Source organism: Schistocerca serialis, chromosome 7 (genome assembly GCF_023864345.2).
Source record: "Schistocerca serialis cubense isolate TAMUIC-IGC-003099 chromosome 7, iqSchSeri2.2, whole genome shotgun sequence".
Lineage (NCBI taxonomy): Eukaryota > Metazoa > Arthropoda > Insecta > Orthoptera > Acrididae > Schistocerca > Schistocerca serialis.
The window spans coordinates 108,570,274-108,595,454 of NC_064644.1; the positions used below are offsets into that span (position 1 = coordinate 108,570,274).

General features: G+C 40.8%; 1 protein-coding gene across 3 annotated transcripts in view; it reads right to left on the reverse strand.

Annotated features, from left to right (window-relative positions):
• The window catches only part of LOC126412103 (SET and MYND domain-containing protein 4-like), a 138,903-nt gene that overhangs the window by 23,615 nt on the left and 90,107 nt on the right, over positions 1-25,181 (reverse strand). For all 3 annotated transcript variants that reach the window (XM_050081533.1, XM_050081532.1, XM_050081534.1), the window contains 2 exons: positions 22,256-22,488; positions 18,554-18,748 (listed from right to left, as the gene is read on the reverse strand). In XM_050081533.1, coding sequence (XP_049937490.1) covers positions 18,554-18,748; positions 22,256-22,488 — 428 coding nt within the window. The remainder of the gene's footprint in view (positions 1-18,553; positions 18,749-22,255; positions 22,489-25,181) is intronic.

Below are 25,181 nucleotides of genomic sequence, written 5' to 3' on the forward strand. Positions count from 1 at the left end.
CGCAGCTGCTCACGCTAACCACAGGACCACGGCGCTCATCAGCTCAGATGGTCCTTGAAGTTGCCTATATTGCGCATGGACTACTCAGTTTATATACACTCCTGGAAATGGAAAAAAGAACACATTGACACCGGTGTGTCAGACCCACCATACTTGCTCCGGACACTGCGAGAGGGCTGTACAAGCAATGATCACACGCACGGCACAGCGGACACACCAGGAACCGCGGTGTTGGCCGTCGAATGGCGCTAGCTGCGCAGCATTTGTGCACCGCCGCCGTCAGTGTCAGCCAGTTTGCCGTGGCATACGGAGCTCCATCGCAGTCTTTAACACTGGTGGCATGCCGCGACAGCGTGGACGTGAACCGTATGTGCAGTTGACGGACTTTGAGCGAGGGCGTATAGTGGGCATGCGGGAGGCCGGGTGGACGTACCGCCGAATTGCTCAACACGTGGGGCGTGAGGTCTCCACAGTACATCGATGTTGTCGCCAGTGGTCGGCGGAAGGTGCACGTGCCCGTCGACCTGGGACCGGACCGCAGTGACGCACGGATGCACGCCAAGACCGCACCGCCACTTCCCAGCAAATTAGGGACACTGTTGCTCCTCGGGTATCGGTGAGGACCATTCGCAACCGTCTCCATGAAGCTGGGCTACGGTCCCGCACACCGTTAGGCCGTCTTCCGCTCACGCCCCAACATCGTGCAGCCCGCCTCCAGTGGTGTCGCGACAGGCATGAATGGAGGGACGAATGGAGACGTGTTGTCTTCAGCGATGAGAGTCGCTTCTGCCTTGGTGCCAATGATGGTCGTATGCGTGTTTGGCGCCGTGCAGGTGAGCGCCACAATCAGGACTGCATACGACCAAGGCACACAGGGCCAACACCCGGCATCATGGTGTGGGGAGCGATCTCCTACACTGGCCGTACACCACTGGTGATCGTCGAGGGGACACTGAATAGTGCACGGTACATCCAAACCGTCATCGAACCCGTCGTTCTACCATTCCTAGACCGGCAAGGGAACTTGCTGTTCCAACAGGACAATGCACGTCCGCATGTATCCCGTGCCACCCAACGTGCTCTAGAAGGTGTAAGTCAACTACCCTGGCCAGCAAGATCTCCGGATCTGTCCCCCATTGAGCATGTTTGGGACTGGATGAAGCGTCGTCTCACGCGGTCTGCACGTCCAGCACGAACGCTGGTCCAACTGAGGCGCCAGGTGGAAATGGCATGGCAAGCCGTTCCACAGGACTACATCCAGCATCTCTACGATCGTCTCCATGGGAGAATAGCAGCCTGCATTGCTGCGAAAGGTGGATATACACTGTACTAGTGCCGACATTGTGCATGCTCTGTTGCCTGTGTCTATGTGCCTGTGGTTCTGTCAGTGTGATCATGTGATGTATCTTACCCCAGGAATGTGTCAATAAAGTTTCCCCTTTCTGGGACAATGAATTCACGGTGTTCTTATTTCAATTTCCAGGAGTGTATTTTGCTTATTTTTTTCATAGTTCCACATGACTTCTTCCTGTTTTCTCAATTGATCTGTGTTCAGTTTTTCAAGGCCTATCCACTGTGCCAACTTATAACTAAATCTGAGAGGGGTGCGATGGGGAGGTTCCCTTGTCAGAACTGACCGTCTGCTAGGAGTAAGATTAAAAAAATTTAAGAAATAATCTTCAACGTTCCTTACTGGACTGCATACATAGGTCCCAGTCTCAAACACTTTCACAGCAGGAAGTCCATCTTGTAATGTGTTTCCACCTGTTCAAGAATTTAAAGAAAACTTAGGTCCTAGCATGGCAACAATTAATGAAAACCTCAACCTGGAATGATTTGTACAGAAGGATCTAGAAACAGTTAAAGAGTTGATTATCCATTTTTGCCCAGCTAAGGGGTGCAAGCAGTGCTCTTTACTGAACATGGGCAGAAGTTTTACAGCAGGGTTAGCATCTCTCACTCAAGTTGTAAACTAACTCCAGACAAGGAAGATAAAAATTTTACTTATGCCAGTGATTTGATGAGCTGCTTTTTTGGATCAGTATTCAGTGTTGTAATATCCTAGTCTCATAAACCTAGGACCTATGTGATGAGCTTCACAGAACAGGTACTACGGTTTGTATTGTACCAGGTCATGCGGATATCTCAGGAAGTGAATTTGCTGAAATTACTAGACATAAAACTACAACTAAGATGCATCACCCTAAAAACCTGAGACATTGAGTAGCAAGCCACCACCACTCTCAGCAAACTAAGGACAGTTAAGAAAACTCCAGTTGTATAGTGTATATTCACCAAGTTTCCTGAAAGAGGTTAATTGCAATGTACAAATTATACATTGGCCAAACAATGTTCCCCCATAATGTGATGTAGTATCTGAGTGGTTCCCATCTAAATGTTGGACATATCTTCACTAGGTTTTCTATACTGGCTGATTTCTAATCTTTCCCTTATGAAGAAACCAGTGAGTTCTATGGTTTGTGAGGGAATGTAAGAAATGGAGTGTCTCCTCCTGTAGACAAGTTTTGGGAGGCACACCAGCCATTGACTGTTCCACATTGAAACTCTCAGTCAACAGATTTACAGCAATCTCTTCATTAATTTGCTTCAGAGTAGTATATCGGTTCCTTGACTAGCTCACCTTCATGTTACTCAGAATTTTCACTAACTGTGCCACACCAAAAGAACTCTGTGCAAGTGAGAACAGTGATATTAATGGCTCTGAGCACTATGGGACTTAACATCTAAGGTCATCAGTCCCCTAGAACTTAGAATTACTTAAACCTAACTAACCTAAGGACATCACACACAACAGTGATATTAATCTCACCATATATGAAACATCGCGAAGATAAAGATACTGATGACCTCAAAGTTTAATGAAAAAAAAAAGAACATAACAGTATTTGGGGAACAACAAGTGAACACATGAAACTCAGTATACCCATCCAGTGTGTTAATTTACTCACACTAAGACCTCTGGTCTTTAAACTTGGTGTACCTATGACTATACTGCCTACCACTATCTCTTCAGATTTGAGTGTGCAATAATTCTGTAAACTGAAATGGGATTAATTTGTGAGGAAACACCTTCCTAACATCATTCTGTGCCCTGTCCGTATGTTGCTGACTCCACAATGAATGGGCCCATCCATGAACTGCTCTAGGCAGGACTCAAAGGCTCACAGATCTACTCCTCTGAGCTTCTGATATACCATTGCAATTGCAACTCCTCGAAGATCATGAGACATAGCAAATTGGGCTAGCCCCATTTGCTAGAACTCTTTCTTAACTACATTTTTTTTATCTTTTACACATAGTACATGTACAATAGTTACTTAAAATATCCTGTTTCTTATTTAAGCAGAGATTATTAAGGCTTTATTATTCACTGCAATGTTTCTTAAATACTGATAACAATAAGACGATTAGTTCATCCAGAAATATTCTCCTTTAATATTAGTGACCAACTATAAATGCAAACCACGTGAAGGTGAAATTTACAGTGAGCAAATACCTGTTTGTTTCTAAGATGGGTTAGTTCATTTGAAAGTCCTCATTCATGTCTTCTCAACAAACATCTAACTATTTCCAAAAACTCCACATTTAAAAAATTATTCATACTCAAAAAAATTCCTGTTTCAGAATGTTCCAGTTAAACTTGCAGTTATTTCCCATATTTAGTACAATAGTTTTGTAGCCTAGATTTTTCTGATTCCAAAAATACCCAATTTCATGAAAATGACTTGTTAATTTGCTAAACAATGGAAAATCCAGGATGGAATGTAACAATATTATGAAAAGGAAAGTTGCTACTCACCATATAGTGGGGATGCTGAGTTGAAGATAGGCACAATAAAAAGATTGTCACAAATAAATAAAGCTTTCACCCATTAAGGCCTTTGTCAAGACCTTGTGTCTATGTCTATTGTTGACAAAGGCCTTAATGACCGAAAGCTTTATTCATTTGTGACAGTCTTTTTATTGTGCCTATCTGCGACTCAGCATCTCTGCTATATTGTTAGTTTGTTAATTATTCAATTTGGGAAATTTCACCATCTTTAAGCTTTCTGGCAGGCTTTGGCAATCCCCAATAAATAGCAGTCATCTTCATAACATAGTATGTATAATTTTGTCATTTTCTGGCCATCTAACTTATAATTAAATGGATGTGCTTCCTTGCTGATTGTTTCTTTATGTTTTTTAAAAAAGTTCTCACATTTTTATGTTAATATTCAAAATGTAATAATAAATTACATTACTTATAATTGAATGTACCTATAAGTAGACATTAATACAATAGTAGTTCGAAAAATTTCTCTCGTTTTTGTGTTAATATTCAAAATGTAATAATAAATTACAATATTTATTATTGTATGCATCTATAAGTTGACATTAATACAATAGTAGAGTCAGTTCTCGTTTAGTTTCTAGAATATGAACATAATGTTATAAATCATTGACTCGTTCCCATTCAGTACAGCAACAAGATGTAACTATTGTGGCAAGTATCTGTGTTAAGTAATTAAACTGCGAACATCTCTGTGTGGCTATCAGTCAGTCAGATAATACCATTTATTTCATTAACATTATGCAGTCAGCTGCTATGTCCATGCCAAGCTGTTGGAATTTAATTATCTATGTGATTCAGTACAGCAACTATATCCGTTGAAGTCAAGGCTGAACAGAAAAATGGTCCAATTTGCCATGTAACAAACTTAAATCTCATGTTCTTTGTCAGTCAGAACTCAGTAGTGAAGGTGTACAGTAGATATGCTGCCACTGTGTTAAAACAATAACAGTGTAGGTGAAGTTCCAACCTGTGATATATGACCTATTAAAATTCCCGGATATGAGCTGATTGTCATAATGCTTCTTGCATTAATAAATGTAAGAAGATGGCAAGTTAATTTTTGTAGTGTTGTGTTCATTATTTAACAACTTTCCCTTAAATCAAATAACCACAGGACAGACAATGGAGTAAAGCAGCTAGACTTCCGACCTAAAGTCCAGGTCAGTAACACTTCAAGCATAATGGGGTAATAGCCCTATTGTGGCTTTGTTAATCTTTGTCAACTTTATATCGGCCTATGACAAACGTTTCCCATATCTCAGAACTAGTTTCAAAACATTTAAATAATTCATTCTAGCACATTCAGCACTGCTTATTCTGCAAACTGTGTGTGATTTGTTTAAGGGCGTTCGAGGATTTTGCCCTGCAAAACAGGGACCAATAACATAATGCTAATAAATTATGTGTGAGTTGCTGGCCATTACTATGCTTCAGGAGGCAAAATGTGTAGTACTGTCATTATACATATATAAAAGTGAAAGTGATACTGTTGCTAGCTTTTGGAAATAATAATTCCTTTCTCAGGGAGGACAGAGATTGGTTGGGGAAGGTTAAAAATAAAGGGCAGGTCACTCTGATCCCACATATTGGTGGATGTATCCCTCTCATCAGGGGGTCTGAGTGACTTGACCTTCCATGTGTTGTGTTTTTACATTCATTGGATTACTTTATTATGAACTTTATAAGCTAACGGTCTGTAGACATTTGGAGCCAAACCAACCAAAAACTAGATATTACTTCTTTTATCTATTTTATGGACAGATCTGGTCTTTTATCAACAACTTTTCTGCAGGTTTAGCACTTTGATTGATAGTTGAGTTACTTTTGATTAAATACACTCCTGGAAATGGAAAAAAGAACACATTCACACCGGTGTGTCAGACCCACCATACTTGCTCCGGACACTGCGAGAGGGCTGTACAAGCAATGATCACACGCACGGCACAGCGGACACACCAGGAACCGGGGTGTTGGCCGTCGAATGGCGCTAGCTGCGCAGCATTTGTGCACCGCCGCCGTCAGTGTCAGCCAGTTTGCCGTGGCATAGGGAGCTCCATCACAGTCTTTAACACTGGTAGCATGCCGCGACAGCGTGGACATGAACCGTATGTGCAGTTGACGGACTTTGAGCGAGGGTGTATAGTGGGCATGCGAGAGGCTGGGTGGACGTACCGCCGAATTGCTCAACACGTGGGGCGTGAGGTCTCCACAGTACATCGATGTTGTCGCCAGTGGTCGGCGGAAGGTGCATGTGCCTGTCGACCTGGGACTGGACCGCAGCGACGCACGGATGCACGCCAAGACCGTAGGATCCTACGCAGTGCCGTAGGGGACCGCACCGCCACTTCCCAGCAAATTAGGGACACTGTTGCTCCTGGGGTATCGGCGAGGACCATTCGCAACCGTCTCCATGAAGCTGGGCTACGGTCCCGCACACCGTTAGGCCGTCTTCTGCTCACGCCCCAACATCGTGCAGCCCGCCTCCAGTGGTGTCGCGACAGGCGTGAATGGAGGGACGAATGGAGACGTGTCGTCTTCAGCGATGAGAGTCGCTTCTGCCTTGGTGCCAATGATGGTCGTATGCGTGTTTGGCGCCGTGCAGGTGAGCGCCACAATCAGGACTGCATACGACCGAGGCACACAGGGCCAACACCCGGCATCATGGGGTGGGGAGCGATCTCCTACACTGGCCGTACACCACTGGTGATCGTCGAGGGGACACTGAATAGTGCACGGTACATCCAAACCGTCATCGAACCCATCGTTCTACCATTCCTAGACCGGCAAGGGAACTTGCTGTTCCAACAGGACAATGCACGTCCGCATGCATCCCGTGCCACCCAACGTGCTCTAGAAGGTGTAAGTCAACTACCCTGGCCAGCAAGATCTCCGGATCTGTCCCCCATTGAGCATGTTTGGGACTGGATGAAGCGTCGTCTCACGCGGTCTGCACGTCCAGCACGAACGCTGGTCCAACTGAGGCGCCAGGTGGAAATGGCATGGCAAGCCGTTCCACAGGACTACATCCAGCATCTCTACGATCGTCTCCATGGGAGAATAGCAGCCTGCATTGCTGCGAAAGGTGGATATACACTGTACTAGTGCCGATATTGTGCATGCTCTGTTGCCTGTGTCTATGTGCCTGTGGTTCTGTCAGTGTGATCATGTGATGTATCTGACCCCAGGAATGTGTCAATAAAGTTTCCCCTTCCTGGGACAATGCATTCACGGTGTTCTTATTTCAATTTCCAGGAGTGTATGTTGCTGTGAGTACAACTCCCCCTCCCTTCCCTGCCCACACCCCCTCTCCCCACCCACCCCACGAAAGCTCTTGTTCAGTTTGCTATTGGAGATAATAGAGCTTGCCTTGTTCATTAGTGCAGATTTAGCCTCTCAACTTTTCCACTGGGATGAAAGCTATAAGGAATATTGTACTCTAGCAGAATTCCTTTTCCTTCGCACCAATTCTTAAACTCACAACTGATGTATTCACCACATTTATCACACCTTGTTTTCGACGCTTTCTTACTGAACTGATCATTTTCTAACACATAGTTTCTTATGAATATTGCAGCCTCTGACTTATATCTTAACAAATAGGTTACACAAAAATGAATGAAATCATCTAATACTGTCATGTAGAATCTGTATTCAATAAATGCTGGGCAATCATCTTTCTATATACATCTTGTGTAAATATTGACTGCATTTCAGGTTTAATGTTTTCTTCATACAATCCACTTCTTGTTTTTAGTCTTTTTAGAATGAGTATTTTATCTTTATAAATTTGAACAGAATGTTTGTTGTTGTTTCCTGTTGTTACTATTTTTATTGATTTATTTTGTTTGACAACTTTTACAGTACATACTATCGTAGTCTTTCACGTTTGTTAATTTTTCCACTTTATTACACATCTATTCTGCACACGTGCTATCAACAGCCATGACTATCTCTTCTTTCTCGTTAGCTTCTTCAGAAACATTTCCTTTTTTGCATTCAAATACGATAAGTGCAGTGTTTTCTTTCTTCTTTTCTGTCTTCTTTCTTGTATTCTTCAGGGATGACTCTTCTCTCCAAAGGGGGCGAGGGAGGCACTTGCCCCTCCGGGGATCTGGATATAGACTTCTTATTTATTTATTCATTTTGATCCAACATCAACTGTCTAAGATCTGAGATTCATATATTTTTAGGAAAAAGGGTCTTCCATCTTATGAGTGTACTAAATCTAGAAACTTGTGTTTTGAATACACAGTATTGTTTAGGAGCCATAATTTTAATTTCTTTTTTAGTTCTGTAATGGGCAGTTTGGAGATATTAGGGTGAAAGCAATTCACTAGTTTTATGCCTGCATAGTGAGGGCTTTTCTCATAAAGTGTAGTTCTTTGAGAGATATTGTGGGGTCTCTCTGTACCTCTAGTGTTGTGGTCATGTATTTCTTTATTAAGTGTTTTATTACTGTTTAGTGCCATAATGATTACATACTGTTTATGAACAGATAATATCTTAAATTCTTCAAACAAATTTCTGCAGGATTCCCTGGCACACTTCATTCCCATAATTCTAAGTGCCTTCATCTGTATGGTAAGTGCTCTTTTTGTATTACTTTTACTGCTGGATCCCAATACCTCTATCCCATAGTTTGGATGGGATTCAAATAGTATAAAATATATTTGCCTCAGAGTGGTAATGTTACAAAAAGATGTTAGTTTTCTTAGGCCATATATGGTACGAGATAGGTTTTCACAAATATCATTTATGTGATCAGATTGATTTAACTCTGCATCAAGTGTCAGGCCAAGAAACTTGGTCGAGCATTCTTTTTTAATGTATTCATCAACCTCTAAAATTTGATTTTCATGAGCTTTTTGCCTCACAAGATCAAATTCAATGTAGACTGAATTGCTTGTATTTAATTGTAATTTGTTTTCATTACATTTTGCAGAATTATGCCTGCTGCAATATTGGATTCAAATTCAAGTTGTGAATAGCTAGCATTACAGCATATTAATGTGGTATCATATGCATATAAGATAGCTGTAGCTGGGTTTCTTGTAGACTGAATGTCATTAACATAAATAATAAAAGGAAGTGGTCCTAATACTGACCCCTGTGGAATACCAAAATTAAGGGTCAATTCTAGTGTCCGATACCACCCGTCGGCTTTGACCAATGATGTAATGTGTGATGTTATTTTGTTTGTGCCGCAGATTGCTGTCGATGAACGTTAAATGATTTCTCTGGATTTCCTCGTTACACTCATATATTAAAAATTCGATGTAGATTGTTTTGTTTTCATCTCGTAATTTGTTTTCGGCATCTTTTGTTAATGAATGTAGTCATGATTTATAAGTAGTCGTGATTTATAAGGTCTTGTGTTCTCACGGTGTTCGTTATGGATGAGTCAGTTATTTTTACTGCGAAAATTCTGCTTCAGAAAATGAGTGACCGTAAATCAACTACAAAATTTTTGCAATCATTGGGAGTCATTGTGGGGAAAGAGAAGAATTTCACTGTTGCAAGGCCATTTAGATGAATATTGTTGGAGGAAGAGTATTCCTAAAGGTTATTGTTTATTTCTTGCATTTATGAAAGTAGTCAGCAAAATGTACAGGCCTCGTTTCGTTAGTTAGGTATTGGTGGGTCCTATACTTTTTTCTTGTTTTACGTTGCGTTTTTTTATGTTACTGTATTGTGCGAGTGCTACTTTTTTGGTTTCTCTGGAGGGAGCTTTTTCTGTCGTTTTAATATTTTCTGGTTACAATGGTGGGCCGAGGGGTATTGCTGTGTCTTTGCCGGAGGGTTTATGCGATTGACTCGTGGTTTCATTTTTTTATTATTTTCAAATTTTGCACCTGATTGAGGGCTGGAAGAACTGATTTGAGTGGTACCTCATTCGTGCCTGGAGTTTGTGTTTCTTATTATTTTTTCATTAGTTATTCTGGATTTTGCTTCTTTTGTAACAGTTTCACCTTCTGACATTATTATGCCTTGTTATGTTCTTATTTCGTTCTCATCAGCCTCGATATTTAACTCCTTTGGAATTTCATATGCGGTATGTTTCTTTTTATATAGCCACTATTATGTTTTCCTTTTTGATGTTTTTGCTACACTTGCCTTAATTTTACTGTCACTCCTGGTGTATCGATTTTACGGAATGTTATTTGGAGCTACTGCAGCTGGTGTGACTTTCGTGCAGTATAGTTATTGGTTGTAAGGTTTGGTCTTTTTTGCATTTTATTTCTTTACATGTGCAGTAATCTGTGTAAAGATTTTCATTTTTTGAAAGTCAGGTAGTATTCTGTAGTTCAGTAACAAAATCATTTTTTTACGCACGTTTCTGATATGTGATTTTTGCGCAACAAACAGTAATATTGGAATCGGTAATTAGAAATGACCTCCTACATAGGTTGCTTCTGGTTACCGATTCCAACTATTCGACGATTAATTATTTAGATCGTTTCTGCAGTACGTGTAGAAAATATAATAGAACAGGCTCTGCTAACGGTACAGTACGCCTTCCACATCGCTGTCAACAGGTTCTACACAACGCTGTTCTATTATATTACATAATATATGCACTTTTAATTGCTCTCGTGTTCTTATTTATTTCAGTCATCTTCAACTCGTTTAAATGAAATTCGCGCGTACATAATAGTCACATTAAATGTATTATTTTATGGCATACTACATTCATTTGTTTACAAGTATAATCCGTTCCATTCATAGATTGTCCATTGCAGCATCTTTGCCTTGCATATGACGTCATTGGTCAAAGCCGACGGGTGGTATCGGACACTAGAATTTATCCAAAATTAATGTCAGCGGTGTTTGATTTGTATGCTCCCTCTATAGTGCTAATAGACACAAACTGCTTCCTTTTTGTCAAAAAGGATCTAATCAGATTATGGGCTGTGCCTTGAATGCCATAGTTCCACAGTTTGTCCAGCAATATGGTCATATCAACACATTCAAAAGCTTTTAATAAGTCTAGAAAGATGCCACATACGTGTTCTTTATTATCTATTGCTTGAGTGATGTCTTCGATTAAGTTGGATGTTGCTGTAATGGTGGATGACCCCTTGACAAACACGTACTGCCCCTTAGAAATCACTTTTTTGCTTACCAGGAAGTTCCAGATTCTTATGTACATTACTTTCTCAAAGATTTTGGATATTATTGGAAGAACAGATATGGGTCCAAAATTTTCTGCTAGATTTCTGTTTCCTTTTTAAAAAATAGCAACAACTTGAGCAGTTTTCAACTCAGCTGAAAATAGACCATCTTCCATATAAAAGTTGATAATTGCTGATAAAGGTGATGCAGTTTTATGAATACATTTCTAAAGAGTGTCCAGACTAAGACCATCATATCCTGTCACTTGAGAATTCTTCAAACTACTCACTATTTTAATTTTTCTTCTTCACTTGTTGGTGCCAAAAATATACTTCCTGACACTGGTGTTCCTTTGAATTTGTTTTTGTGGTTTTTAAGCTGACTGTTTCTGATGGAGCTAACAGAGGCAATAAGTAATTGTTAAATAGATTTGCTATTTTTTTCTGATCAGTTTCTATTTTACCATTTATCTGAAAGTGATATTCTGTTGTATGGTGCCCAGAATAACTATTTGTCTATTTTCTAGTGACCATGATATTTTGGAAATATTATGGTCTTGGGGGTAGCGTTCTCTCTTCCTGCGCACGGGGTCCTGGGTTCAATTCCCAGCGGGGTCAGGGATTTTTCCTGCCTCGAGATGACTGGGTGTTGTTGTGTCTTCATCATCATCATCATCATCATTCATCCCCATTATGGTTAGAGGAAGGCAATGGCAAACCATCTCCACTAGGACCTGACCTAGTACACCGATGAGGGTCTCCTGCATCGTCCCCTATACTCCTCGGAGTACAGGACCTCATCATCATCATTATTTGAGTTTTGAATGACGCCTGCAAAATGTTTCTGTTTTTCAGAATTTAGGAGGTCTCTATAGTGTTTCTAACCTTTTTTGAACTCTTTTTTTAATTATTTATTGCTCAAGTCATTTAACATAGCATACTCGTACCATCTTAGTTTTTCTCTAGCGTCAGTGACTGAACTTGATATCCAGTTTCAGGTTACAGCAGTGATGGAATGCTCTTTTTTTATTAATGGATAGGGTTGGTTGAAAATGTAGTACAGTGTACATGAGAATTTGCTATAACTGTAATGTGCTGTTCCAATCTACACTGCGTAGCATATTATCAAATGAGTTATATTTTGGTCTGTATTCATCCTAACATATCTATAGCAATTGTGTATAGGAGCTTTTTTTATGTTCACATCTAGTTCTACTGCATGATGCCCTGACAAAGCACTTATAACAACATAAGATGTTGGATCATAAAGATGAATACCACTGATTATGTTATCGATTGCAGACTGGCATGTTTCAGTCTCCCTAGTTGCAGTGTTTATCAGGTATCTTACATTATATTCGAGCTGAGGTACTTGAATATTCTAGTGTGTAACTTATCTGCTAATACATTTATGTTGAAATCTCCGATAATTACTAACTTATTCAGGTGTGACATAAAACCATTATCTATCATGTGACAAAACTTTGTTAAAAAACTTCAAAGTTTCCACTTGGGGGTCCATACAAACATATAACATAAATATCATCACTTGGTATTTTTACACATGCTGCACATAATTCAGTTGTCCCTTCTAATGAATATTTACTTACATTCACAGAATTAAAATCAAATTTGCTTTTTACATACATTGATGCACCCCCACTTCTGGTGGAAGATCTGCAAAACTTATTAGCTAGTATCTAGTATAAAGGTTTAAAAAGTTCTAATTTGGCATCAGATAACCAGTATTCACTAATAGCAAGTAATCTGACACAGTTTCATTTACAAACACATCTAATTGTTCACATTTATTGCTCTGGCACTGTACATTATGTAGGATTATTTTAAAATTGTAAATACTGTGTTGTAAATTCCTCTGATTTTCCGACTTAAATAAAGTCATATCTCTGTTTATCTTGCGGGCTTCCTCCTCCTTCTGCTTTCCACTAAAAATATTTTAGATGGGACGGAGGTACAGACTTCCGTCTGATGTCTGCAGTTTTTTTTAGTTGACAGTGATGGTTCTGCTAATGTTGGAGTTGGCTCTGCTGCTGTTATGGGTGGTTCTGCTGTTGCTCTTGCTGTTGATTTTGCTGCTGGTATTAGAGCTGGCTCTGCTGTTGATGGAGCTGTTACTGCATGTGTTGTTGTTACTGTAACTGTTCTTGACGTTTTTACTGCTTTTGGTGGAGATACTGCTGTAGGAGTTGGTTCTGCCACTATTGATTCATACTGTCTTTTGATCAATTCCTAAAAATGGTTGTCTGCAGTGCTATTAATGTTAAATTTAGTATTGCCGAGTGAAATGGGAAACATGTTAGCTTTACCAAGCACAACATAACTTCCCATTATTAGATTATCAATCTGCCATGGTAAATTATACTGTTCCCTTATTGCAGTGGCAGTTTTGATACTGTTGGCAGATGTGAACCATTACACAGCTGAAATAGAGTCCCCAACCTTCCCTCTGCCATTTCCTTGTGCAGACCTTATCACGATCCAGAAAGGGGCAGTCTCAACACCGAGCGTGAAGTAAACGTGGCTGCAGAATACTTGTCCAACATTTGCCTCCAGTTACCAAAAGGGGACCCTTTCTACTGCTGCACAACTTAATGACAAAAGCGGCTTACCTTCTGTCTGAAGGCTAAAACAACCTGCCTAGGCTCACTGAGAATATACTCAGGTTTACATGCCAGAGCGATTGTAGTAGATTCTGAAGAACACAACCATCCAACACTGTAGATGTGTTCATATATTATACTTCATATGCGGGGCCAAATGCATTTGTCAGAGTACCATTCTCTGCTCTGGAAGAGGGCAAAAATTGTGAACAAAGAAATACTGAATGAATGGATGAGTATTAAATTTTGAAATGCAATATATCTTGTGTTCTTCCCCTCAAATTAAGTTCTCTGGGCACAAATTAGTAATATCGAAAGAGCAATTTTAGAAGTTTGTACCCTCTTGGGTAAATTTTTCAGACACCCATGTTTTTGTGTTTCTTTGTTCATAGAACAACAGTATTTTTTTATGGTTTGTCCTTTTGTGGTGAGGACAGGACTTTAAAGGCCTGCCTAGGCTCGCTGAGAATATACTCAGGTTTAGTATTGCTGAGTGAACTTTATTTTTGTTTTTAAAGTAGTGCTCTTGTTCTCTGTTATTACTTTTCTTTCATATAGAACAGTGTTCTTTCTTCTTAGGCTTCTTGCATTCCCTTGAAAAATTTCCATGTCCCCACGATTGCTACATATTAGATCCTTCCTGTTAAAAAGAATATTAAAGATAATACTCTCTTCATCATTCTTCTTCTGTTGTGAGCCTTGGAAATAAATTTCCCACAATCTTCTCACTACTGGGTGACGAATCGCATAGTGAGGAAAACTGTTTAAATTCACCTGGCAAAGTAGACAGAAACTTGGGTATGAATATACTATCTGACATCTTTTCTGACTGTTGGTAGTTCAGTTAAAGAACTATATTCTGCAGTGCCCTTACATTACTTGCCATCTCATTAGTTTTATCACATTTGAAACTACACTCCTGGAAATGGAAAAAAGAACACATTGACACCGGTGTGTCAGACCCACCATACTTGCTCCAGACACTGCGAGAGGGCTGTACAAGCAATGATCACACACACGGCACAGCGGACACACCAGGAACCGCTGTGTTGGCCGTCGAATGGCGCTAGCTGCGCAGCATTTGTGCACCGCCGCCGTCAGTGTCAGCCAGTTTGCCGTGGCATACGGAGCTCCATCGCAGTCTTTAACACTGGTGGCATGCCGCGACAGCGAGGACGTGAACCGTATGTGCAGTTGACGGACTTTGAGCGAGGGCGTATAGTGGGCATGCGGGAGGCCGGGTGGACGTACCGCCGAATTGCTCAACACGTGGGGCGTGAGGTCTCCACAGTACATTGATGTTGTCGCCAGTGGTCGGCGGAAGGTGCACGTGCCCGTCGACCTGGGACCGGACCGCAGCGACGCACGGATGCACGCCAAGACCGTAGGATCCTACGCAGTGCCGTAGGGGACCGCACCGCCACTTCCCAGCAAATTAGGGACACTGTTGCTCCTGGGGTATCGGCGAGGACCATTCGCAACCGTCTCCATGAAGCTGGGCTACGGTCCCGCACACCGTTAGGCCGTCTTCCGCTCACACCCCAACATCGTGCAGCCCGCCTCCAGTGGTGTCGCGACAGGCGTGAATGGAGGGACGAATGGAGACGTGTCGTCTTCAGCGATGAGAGTCGCTTCTGCCTTGGTGCCAATGATGGTCGTATGCGTGTTTGGCGCCGTATAGGTTAGCGCCACAATCAGGACTGCATACGACCGAGGCACACAGGGCCAACACCCGGCATCATGGTGTGGGGAGCGATCTCCTACACTGGCCGTACACCACTGGTGATCGTCGAGGGGACACTGAATAGTGCACGGTACATCCAAACCGTCATCGAACCCATCGTTCTACCATTCCTAGACCGGCAAGGGAACTTGCTGTTCCAACAGGACAATGCACGTCCGCATGTATCCCGTGCCACCCAACGTGCTCTAGAAGGTGTAAGTCAACTACCCTGGCCAGCAAGATCTCCGGATCTGTCCCCCATTGAGCATGTTTGGGACTGGATGAAGCGTCGTCTCACGCGGCCTGCACGTCCAGCACGAACGCTGGTCCAGCTGAGGCGCCAGGTGGAAATGGCATGGCAAGCCGTTCCACAGGACTACATCCAGCATCTCTACGATCGTCTCCATGGGAGAATAGCAGCCTGCATTGCTGCGAAAGGTGGATATACACTGTACTAGTGCCGACATTGTGCATGCTCTGTTGCCTGTGTCTATGTGCCTGTGGTTCTGTCAGTGTGATCATGTGATGTATCTGACCCCAGGAATGTGTCAATAAAGTTTCCCCTTCCTGGAACAATGAATTCACGGTGTTCTTATTTCAATTTCCAGGAGTGTATTAAGTTCTTGAAGCAACTGTTGAGTTCTTTGAGAAGCATTTCTTTTGTATGTTGCTTTAAGTTTATTGTACACAGACTTGGAAGTTTCACAACACAATACATGTGGCTTTACCATTTTGTCTCTTGTTCTCATAATGTTTCAATCTGCTGTCCCATTACTGCCATTTCTTCTTTGTTTCTACTATTTCACATTTTTCAAGTGATTCATTTCCATCCATGGTATGACACAGATCTTGTGGTTAAACAATATTCTAATTTCTACACCCCACTTGCTAAAAGTACTGCCTTTTTAGATACCTGTTTATCACAAAGTTCTTTATTTTCTTGTGACATTTTAGTGTGACTTATTATTATTATTATTATTATTATTATTATTATTATCTCACCCCCCTTTCATTATTCACGTCTTCTATTTTTTACCTTTTTTATTTCTTTCTTTAGAGGTTTACACCCATAACCTGTTGTGTATTACTTTTATGTAATTACTTTATTGCGAACTTTTTAAGATACATGCACAGATTAGAGCTACATAAATTGTTGCATTGCCATCTTCCTACAACATAGACCACAGACAAATTTCATATACACTAACAACAATGTAAGTAAAGGTAGATTGCTACTTACCATAAAGACGACACATTAAGCTGTAGACAGGCAGTTCGGACCCGAATGCAACTGTCACATGGAATGGAAACAACAGTCTGGAGGAGGAGGGAAGGGAAAGAGACAGCACTATTCAAGTGGAGGGAGAGAGGGGCACTGTTTGGTTAAGTGTGGAGGGACTAGACTGCCAACAGGCACAGCGTCAGGAGGTTGTGGAGCAGGGAGGTGGGACAAACAGAGCAGAAAAGAAGAGGAGCGGAAAAAGATGAATGAGTGCAGTAGCAGAGGGCAGCACACAAAGAGATTGGGAGACAAGGGTGGGGAGAAGCTGATAGGACAGTGGGGGTGAAAACTGTTGGGTGAAGGGTGTGGGAACAGTATGTTACAGCAGGCTGAAACCGGGATTATTACAGGAACAGAGGGTGTGGGAACAGTATGTTACTGTAGGTTGAAGCTGGGATAATTACAGGAAGAGAGAATATCTCATAAGGATAACTCCAATCTATGCAGTTCAGAAGATCTGCTGTTGGATGGGAGGCTCCAGATTACTTGAATAGTGAAGCAGCCATTGAAATCAAGCATGTTATGTTCAGCTGCATGTTGTGGCACAGGATTGTCTACTTCACTCTTGACCACAGTTTAGCGGCAGCCATTCTGTGTGCTGTCCTCTGCCAACACTCCCACCCATCTTTCCCCACTCCTCTCCTTTTTTGCCCTGTTTGCCCCACCTCCCTGCTCCACAACCTTCTGGAACTGTGCCTGTTGGCAGTCTACTCCCTCCACAATCTGCCAGACAGCAGTCCTCTCTTCCCCACTTAGACAGTGCTGTCTCTTTCCCTTCCGTATCCCCTCCAGACTGCTGTTTCCACGTTGTCATTATGGTAAGTAGCAATCCATCTTTCCCTACATTTTGATATTCCAACCTGGAGTTTCCATTGTTTTTATATACACTCTTAGATAATTCACATTATACTTGTTATTCCAGTTGCTGACCTTTAAAAACTCTCACAACAAACTTTGCTTTTTTCCTGCTCTTCAACACTTTCAACATCTTCCCAACCTTCCCCATCGTATCCCTCCCTACCTTCTGAGGAAGAACTTACTAGTTCCAAAAACTAGGAAGTGAACCACTTTTACTTTTACTTGTGTCTATCAGCAGTAATACACATTTTGCCTCCTGAATGTAAGAATTGTCCAGAAATTATGTGTTGTAATTTATTAGTTTTTTCAGTTGAATTTCCCTTTGATGAAGTTATTTATAATATTATGTTGTTAACTTCACCAAGAGACTACACACTACTCACACTGAATGTACAAACATGATCTGGAGATAATGCATTTAATGCTTTGCTTTTCATAATTATTTCCTTATATGCATTTTTTTAGCAGAGACTACTTATACTTGAAGCAGGAAGTGTTCATTCAAGTTTTGGGGTAAATTTTGTCATTTACAATGATTTCTCATCTTATTCTTGCCCTGCTTCCTTCTTTCCCCAATTATATTTACCTTTGGAAATTGTCATTGATTTCGTGCCACTATTGTAACCAAGGCAGCATTACACATTGTTGATATAACACAAAACTGAATTTTTTTTAGTAAACTCATGTTCATCCATACACTGAAAAACATTTAACAGGCATAATTACCATGAAATCCTTTTTTCTTTAAATATCAAACCATTCTTCAGTTTTATGATATGGAGAAATAACCATGAAGCAAGTCTAATAAAAATCTTACCTTGCAATGATATGAAAAGGATAGTTGCTACTCGTTATAGAGTAGAAATGTTGAGTTCCAGATAAGGCCTTGTAGTGTGTGTGTGTGTGTGTGTGTGTGTGTGTGTGTGTGTGTGTGTGTTTTGTCTATTTTTGACAATGGCCTTGTTCACGGAAAGCTTATTTTGCGACAGTCTTCTTGTTGTGCCTATCTGCAAATCAGAATCTCTGCTATATGGTGAGAAGCAATTATCCTTTCATAATATTTTTACATTGCAGCTTCGATTTTCTGTTGGTTGAAAATCTTACCTTCATTCTTTCCTGCATTTTTCTCTTTTGCTGGGAAGAATTTTCCACTGTCTTGCAGAACTCGAAGAAGGAAAACAGCCATCAATGTACGCTGAAAGAAGTCATGTGGAGTTCTCTCCTCCTTGTGTGTTTCAAGATTCCAAACACGCAAGTACTCTTTAGCATGAGAATCTAGTTCACACTTTTTATTAGAATCTGGAATATATTTAATGATATTATTAAAATTACTTTACATTTCTCTAACTCAAATGTTTAGTGCATAATTATTTTGAGGGTCATCCAGGAAGTAACAATTGTTTTGGGCTATTGAAGCTGTGGGTGTGGCCACAGCTGCCATTTTGGTGCCATAACATTCCTACTCTCAGTATGTATCCTGTGGTGGTAGCATGTGGTCTGTGTCTCTGGTAATTTACTTTCTGTGATGTGTTAAAATATACACTGCAACAGAAAATCCCACCACTTGTGAGGTGCATTCTGTGATTAAGTTTTTGATGGAAAAGAACTGCAAACCAATTAAAATTTGTTGCAGTCTTTCAAATGCTTACAAAAGAAGAATAATGAGTGAAAGCTGAGTAAGGCAACGGAGTACTGATTTTAAAAATGGAATGGGAACACACAAATTCTCCTAAGAAACTGAGGAAGTGTTTGCAAATGCTGTCAGCAAGGAAGATCATAACTACTGTGTTTTGGGACTCTAAGGGAGTGATTCTCATTGATTTCCTTGAACATAGCACAACAACTAACTCAAGGAGGTATTGTCAAACACTGACAAAGTTAAGGTGGGTGATACAAAACAAATGTTAGGGAAAACTTAGCACAAAAGTTTTGGTTTTTCACGACAATGGACGTCCACACGTGGCCATTCATACCCAATAACTCCTATGGGGTTTTAGAAGGGATGCATTTGACCATCCACTGTACAGCATCGATTTGGTGATGAGCGACTACCACTTCTTACCAGCAATGAATACGTGGCTCACTACGCAGTGCTTTGATGCTGGCACCAAACTACCTGCTGCTATAAACCAGAGACTGCAATCACAGGTGGCAGGTTCCTACAGAGACAGTATTGAAAAACTTGTACCACAGTATGATACGTGCCTTAATTAGAATGACAATTTTATTGAAAAATAGCTTAAGCATTTTCCTTTAAAAAATATATCACAAAATTTGGTTTCTTTCATATTGTTAATTTTTTATTTCAGAACATCTGTTGTTTCTGGATATCCCTCGTAGTTACTAAATAACAAAAATACCTAGAACCTGTACATTGGAAAAGAAAAGTATGTTACAACTGTGTGGTTTGTCATCAGGGTCAGTTTAAGGCCCAAGCTACAAAAGCTGCCATTTGGAGCACTAATCTGAGAGGGGTCCCAAGTGCAAGATCTGTATACAACTTGTATCACAATTATTAGCAAAACCTGACATGGTGAATGTGTATAAGGAAATAGGAAGGGGAGAGGGCATCCCCAATGATTCTACTGAAAAAATGTTCTCAAACCTGCCTTGCTTCTGTTGTGAGTTTACAAGTATAGTTTTATGATTAGTTATGTAGACAATGGTTTTTGTTTCAGAACATATTCTGTTCCCAAAAATTATTTTCCAGCTTCATCATTGCAACCATCACCTTGTTTATTACTTTAAATGAAGCACAATCCAAATAGGATCATTTAGAAAACTCCTTTTGGATTTGAAGCTCAAGATAAAAATTCTAACCAAAGCTAATCAAACGGCAGAACTAGTTGCACAGAATTATAAAAGCCTAGTTCCAAGTACAGATGGGACAACTCTGCAACAAATGGAGAAATTCATTACTGGTTTAACCATGGGCTTAGCACCAACTGCAGTACCAGGAAGTCATTCTTAGATCAGTCATGGAGTGAACTTTTGGTCATTTCCATACCTTTCTCAGCTCTAAGGTGCTAAGCCACTGAGAAATCTATGAATAATAACAGTGACACAAGCATGCCACTAATTCTCTGCTTTGAAGCATTCTGTACCCTTGAATGTTCTTTTTAATGTTATGATCCAAATTTTTGTAGCTAATAAAATATTCCCATTCTTGCCCTTCAAAGAGTCTTCTTTTAAAATATTTTTGGTTTCTGAATTCTGAATTAGTTGCAAAAGTTTTTAAAACTTTTATGATACTTATTCTGAAAGAAAACAGCCATGTGCCTTGCAACACCAAATGTAGATCTGCAGACATATAACACAAATCATTAGTCTTCAGAATCAGAAGTTTCTGCATGTAGCCCAAGAGCAGAATATTTTTAGAGGCAAAAGGACTATTTAGAGTGCATGTCGAAAAGCCAGTAACAATCGAAGTTCAAAGCAGACAGCAGCACAGGATAAAGAGAGGAGAGGGGGGGGGGGGGGGGGGGAAGAGTGGTGGGAGAAGGCATTACAAAATTTGGATGGGGAAGGAATGGTATGGACAGTAGAGAGAAGGGAAAATGTCTGAAAGTGAACAGAATCAATTTTCTTGTCTTTACTATGTCTGAAGGACAGTTTAAAATAGGTAGTAATATTTGAAGGATATGATGTATATGGTAAAACACTGAGATAATATGATATTTTTAAGGAGTGTAGAAATAATTGCATGCTGTACTGAGAAAGAGTATGTATACATGTCATTCATAGATGAAGAGGCTTGTATAGGATAGTTTAGTGTGGAGAGCTGCAACAAACCAGTCTTCAGATTGAAGACCACAACAGCAACATCAATAACATGCATAGATTTTCGTCAAGCTTCACAGGTCTCTGGAGTCATGGCAGCTGTTTATTTTACTGCTTTTTCCATCAGGTATTGCCCCCTCTGCAGCTGACCAAATGTGAGCGTCCTTGTTTTGGTAAGTGATACTTATCCTATACATATAATAGAGGGAAACATTCCACGTGGGAAAAATATATCTAAAAACAAAGATGATGTGACTTACCAAACGAAAGCACTGGCAGGTCGATAGACGCACAAACATACACACAAAATTCAAGCTTTCGCAACAAACTGTTGCCTCATCAGGAAAGAGGGAAGGAGAGGGAAAGACGAAAGGATGTGGGTTTTAAGGGAGAGGGTAAGGAGTCATTCCAATCCTGGGAGCGGAAAGACTTAACTTAGGGGGAAAAAAGGACGGGTATACACTCGCACACACACACATATCCATCCACACAGTTCAAACTACTATTCAGAATGAAAGTTTTTAACAAATAACAGTATTGTTACATGTTGGGATTTTTTATTCCGGGATATGTGTGGATGGATATGTGTGTGTGTGTGTGTGTGTGTGCGAGTGTATACCCGTCCTTTTTTCCCCCTAAGGTAAGTCTTTCCACTCCCGGGATTAGAATGACTCCTTACCCTCTCCCTTAAAACCCACATCCTTTCGTCTTTCTGTCTCCTTCCCTCTTTCCTGATGAGGCAACAGTTTGTTGCGAAAGCTTGAATTTTGTGTGTATGTTTGTGTTTGTTTGTGTGTCTATCGACCTGCCAGCGCTTTCGTTTGGTAAGTCACATCATCTTTGTTTTTAGATATATTTATCCTATACATAGTTTTATAATCTCTTAAGAACATTTATTTCAGTTCAAACTACTATTCAGAATGAAAGTTTTTAACAAATAACAGTATTGTTCCATGTTGGGAATTTTTATTCCAGGTCATTGTCATAGCACATTTAATTAGAAACAAAAATCTAGCATTGTTTTACCTTTCCCATCTGTAGTCAAGCGAGGCTTCAGCCTGCAAAAAAAGTGCAATCCTTCAGGTTCTTGTGTTATTATTCTCAGAGCAAGCATGCAAAGGATACTCATGCCTGATCCTAACATGAGTCCCAAGTAACGGCATTCATGTTGATGATAAGTAATGAGAGCCTTATCACGGCACTCTGACGAACAAAAAGCAACACCTGAACATGTAGGGCAGCCCACTGCTGTTTCCAGCCTGCATGACAACAAACAACTGCATGTCATACCTGTATGATCATATATTTTTCATATATATATTTTATAAACATACAAAAGGTACAAATATAAACATACAAATAGGCAAAAAATGAGTTTAGCAATAATGGTAATTCCTGGATGGAATAATGCATAAAATTAGGGAAAGACAATCACTCATCTATAGCTGACTAATGTGCGGAGTATGGGATCATGTAACAGAAAACAGCATTCACACAAGCTTTCAAGTTCTTTTCCTGTTTTTCTTGAAAAAGTGTACATATTCACGCACAACCACACAGGCACCCAAAAGCACACTCCCTCATTAAGACTGATTCTTGACTAATGAAGGTAGTTGCCTGGGCTAGTGGAAGTGAGGAAAGGGTATGGAAGGAAACATTAGGCAAGATGGGGGTAGTGGGACAGAGTGAGGTATGTATTTCAACTGATGACTCGGCACTGCACAGCAAGGCAAAAAAAGAGGGGGGAGGGGAAGGAGAGGAAGGTAGATGTGAAGAGGGAGGCAGGGGAGGAAGAGAGAAAGGGAGAGGATTGAAAAAGGGAGAGATAGAGGTGGAGAGGGGAGAAAGAGATAAAGAGTTAGAGTATGTAGGGAAGGGGGATCGTGAGAGTGCAGAATATGCTGGGGAGACAATTCTAACCTGCCTAGTTCAGAAAAACATGTGCTGGAAGGGAATATCCATATGGCTCACATAGTGAAGTAACTGTTGAAGTCTTTGTGTTGTGGTGTGCAGTGTGTTCAGCAACTGTATGGTCAAGTTTATGGTTTCCCACAGCTTGGCGGTGGCCACTTGTGTAAGTAGGTAGTTGATTACTTGTCATGCACAAATAGAACACTGTATGGTTATCACAGCGTATCTGATATACAACATGGCTGCATTCATATGCACTCCTGCCTTTCATTGGGTAGGCCTGTGTCTGGACTGCAATAGGTGGTGGTGCGTGGTTGTATGGAACAGGTCTTGCTCCTAGGCCAACCAGCAGAGAATGATCTATAGAAGCTGGATTGGGAGCAGGGCTGGAATAGGGATGGACATTCTGTAGGTTGGGTTGATGGCAGAACACTACTTTAGATTACGTGGTTAGCATTTCCCTCTGACAAGAGGTGGTCTAAATTCTGGTGAAGGATGTGGTTGAGCCTCTGAGGGCCAAGGTGATGCTGATTGATGAGAGGAGTTTTGGTCAGTGGCTGCTTAACAGATTTACTGGTGTCAGAGGAGGAGATGCCATGGGAGGTCTGTTTATGGATGAGTTGGGTAGGATTTTCTCTGTCAATAAAAGTTCTGGTAAAGTTATTGGGATATTCCAAAAACTCCTGCTTTCCGCTGCAGATGTGGTATTCACTGGTGGTGAAGCTCTAAGGAAGAGACTTTTTGACTTGGAATGGGTGACAGCTGTCAGAGTGCAAGTACTATTGGTAGTTGGTGCACTTGATATGAACAGATTTATTTATGGAGCCATCAAAGAGGTGAGGATTGACAAGTAGGAAGGAGGCTGATTGAGTTGAGATGGACTAGATGAAGCAGATTTGGGAGTAGGTGTTGAGGTTATGGAGGAAAGAGCATAGGTTGTCCTTGCCATGCAACCATGTCATGAAAATATTATCTATTAATCTGAACCACACAAGGGATTTTAGGTGTTGACTGGATAAGATGGATTCCTCCAGATGGCACGTAAATAAGCTGGCATACTAAGGTGCCATGTGAGTACTTATGGCAGTACCATGGGTTTGTTTATAGATTTTGGCCTTCTAAGGTAGATTAATTGTGGGTCAGGATGTGTTTGGCTAGAAGGGTTAGGAAAGAGGTGGTGAGCTTGGTATCAGGAGGATGCTGTAAAAGATAGTGTTCCTTGGCTGCAAGGCCATGGGCATGGGGGATGTTGGTGTACAAAGATGTCACATCCACAGTGACTAACAAGGAGTCTAATGGTAGCGGAGATGGCGAAGGCAGTGAGCAATGTTGTGATTGTAGGGCAAGGTGTTACAGATGATAGTTTGGAAGTGTTGGTGAACGAAGGCAGAGGTTAATTCTGTGGGAGCATTGTGTCTGGCTACAATGAGATGACCATTAGGGATAACTATATTCTTTTAATTTGGTTTTGAATGTCTGCTAATTTTTAATTTCCTGCTTGATGTGTACCTGTGACCTGTTATAGACTCTTGCACCAGAATGTAAAATTCCATTGTAGACTCTATGTACACATCGGTGTATGTGTCCTTGTTTGGAGCACTGGGAAATTTTAGTGCTATTGATTTTTAATTTTTATTAAAAACTTATTATTTTTTGCCCATTGTACAGGTGTTTTGTGGCAGTGTTTACTGATTGCTGTAATTCTTCCTTTCTTTCCTACTCTAATATAGTAGTGGTGTTGTCTTCAAATATGAAAGTTGTATGAGCATCTGTGTTAATGCTACGGTTGTTAGTATACAGAAAGGGCAGAGGTGGTCGCATTGCTGATCTTGGGTTACATCATTTTTAATTAGATTATATAAGGAAAAAAAGAAATTGTTACACACCATAAGATTACACATTGAGTTGCAGAGAGGCACAATGAAAAGACTGTTACACATTTGGCTTTCGGCCAAAGCCTTCTTCAGAAAAGGAAACACACACAATCATTCACAGACACAAATACACCTCATGTACACATGCCTGCCATCTCTGGCAGCTC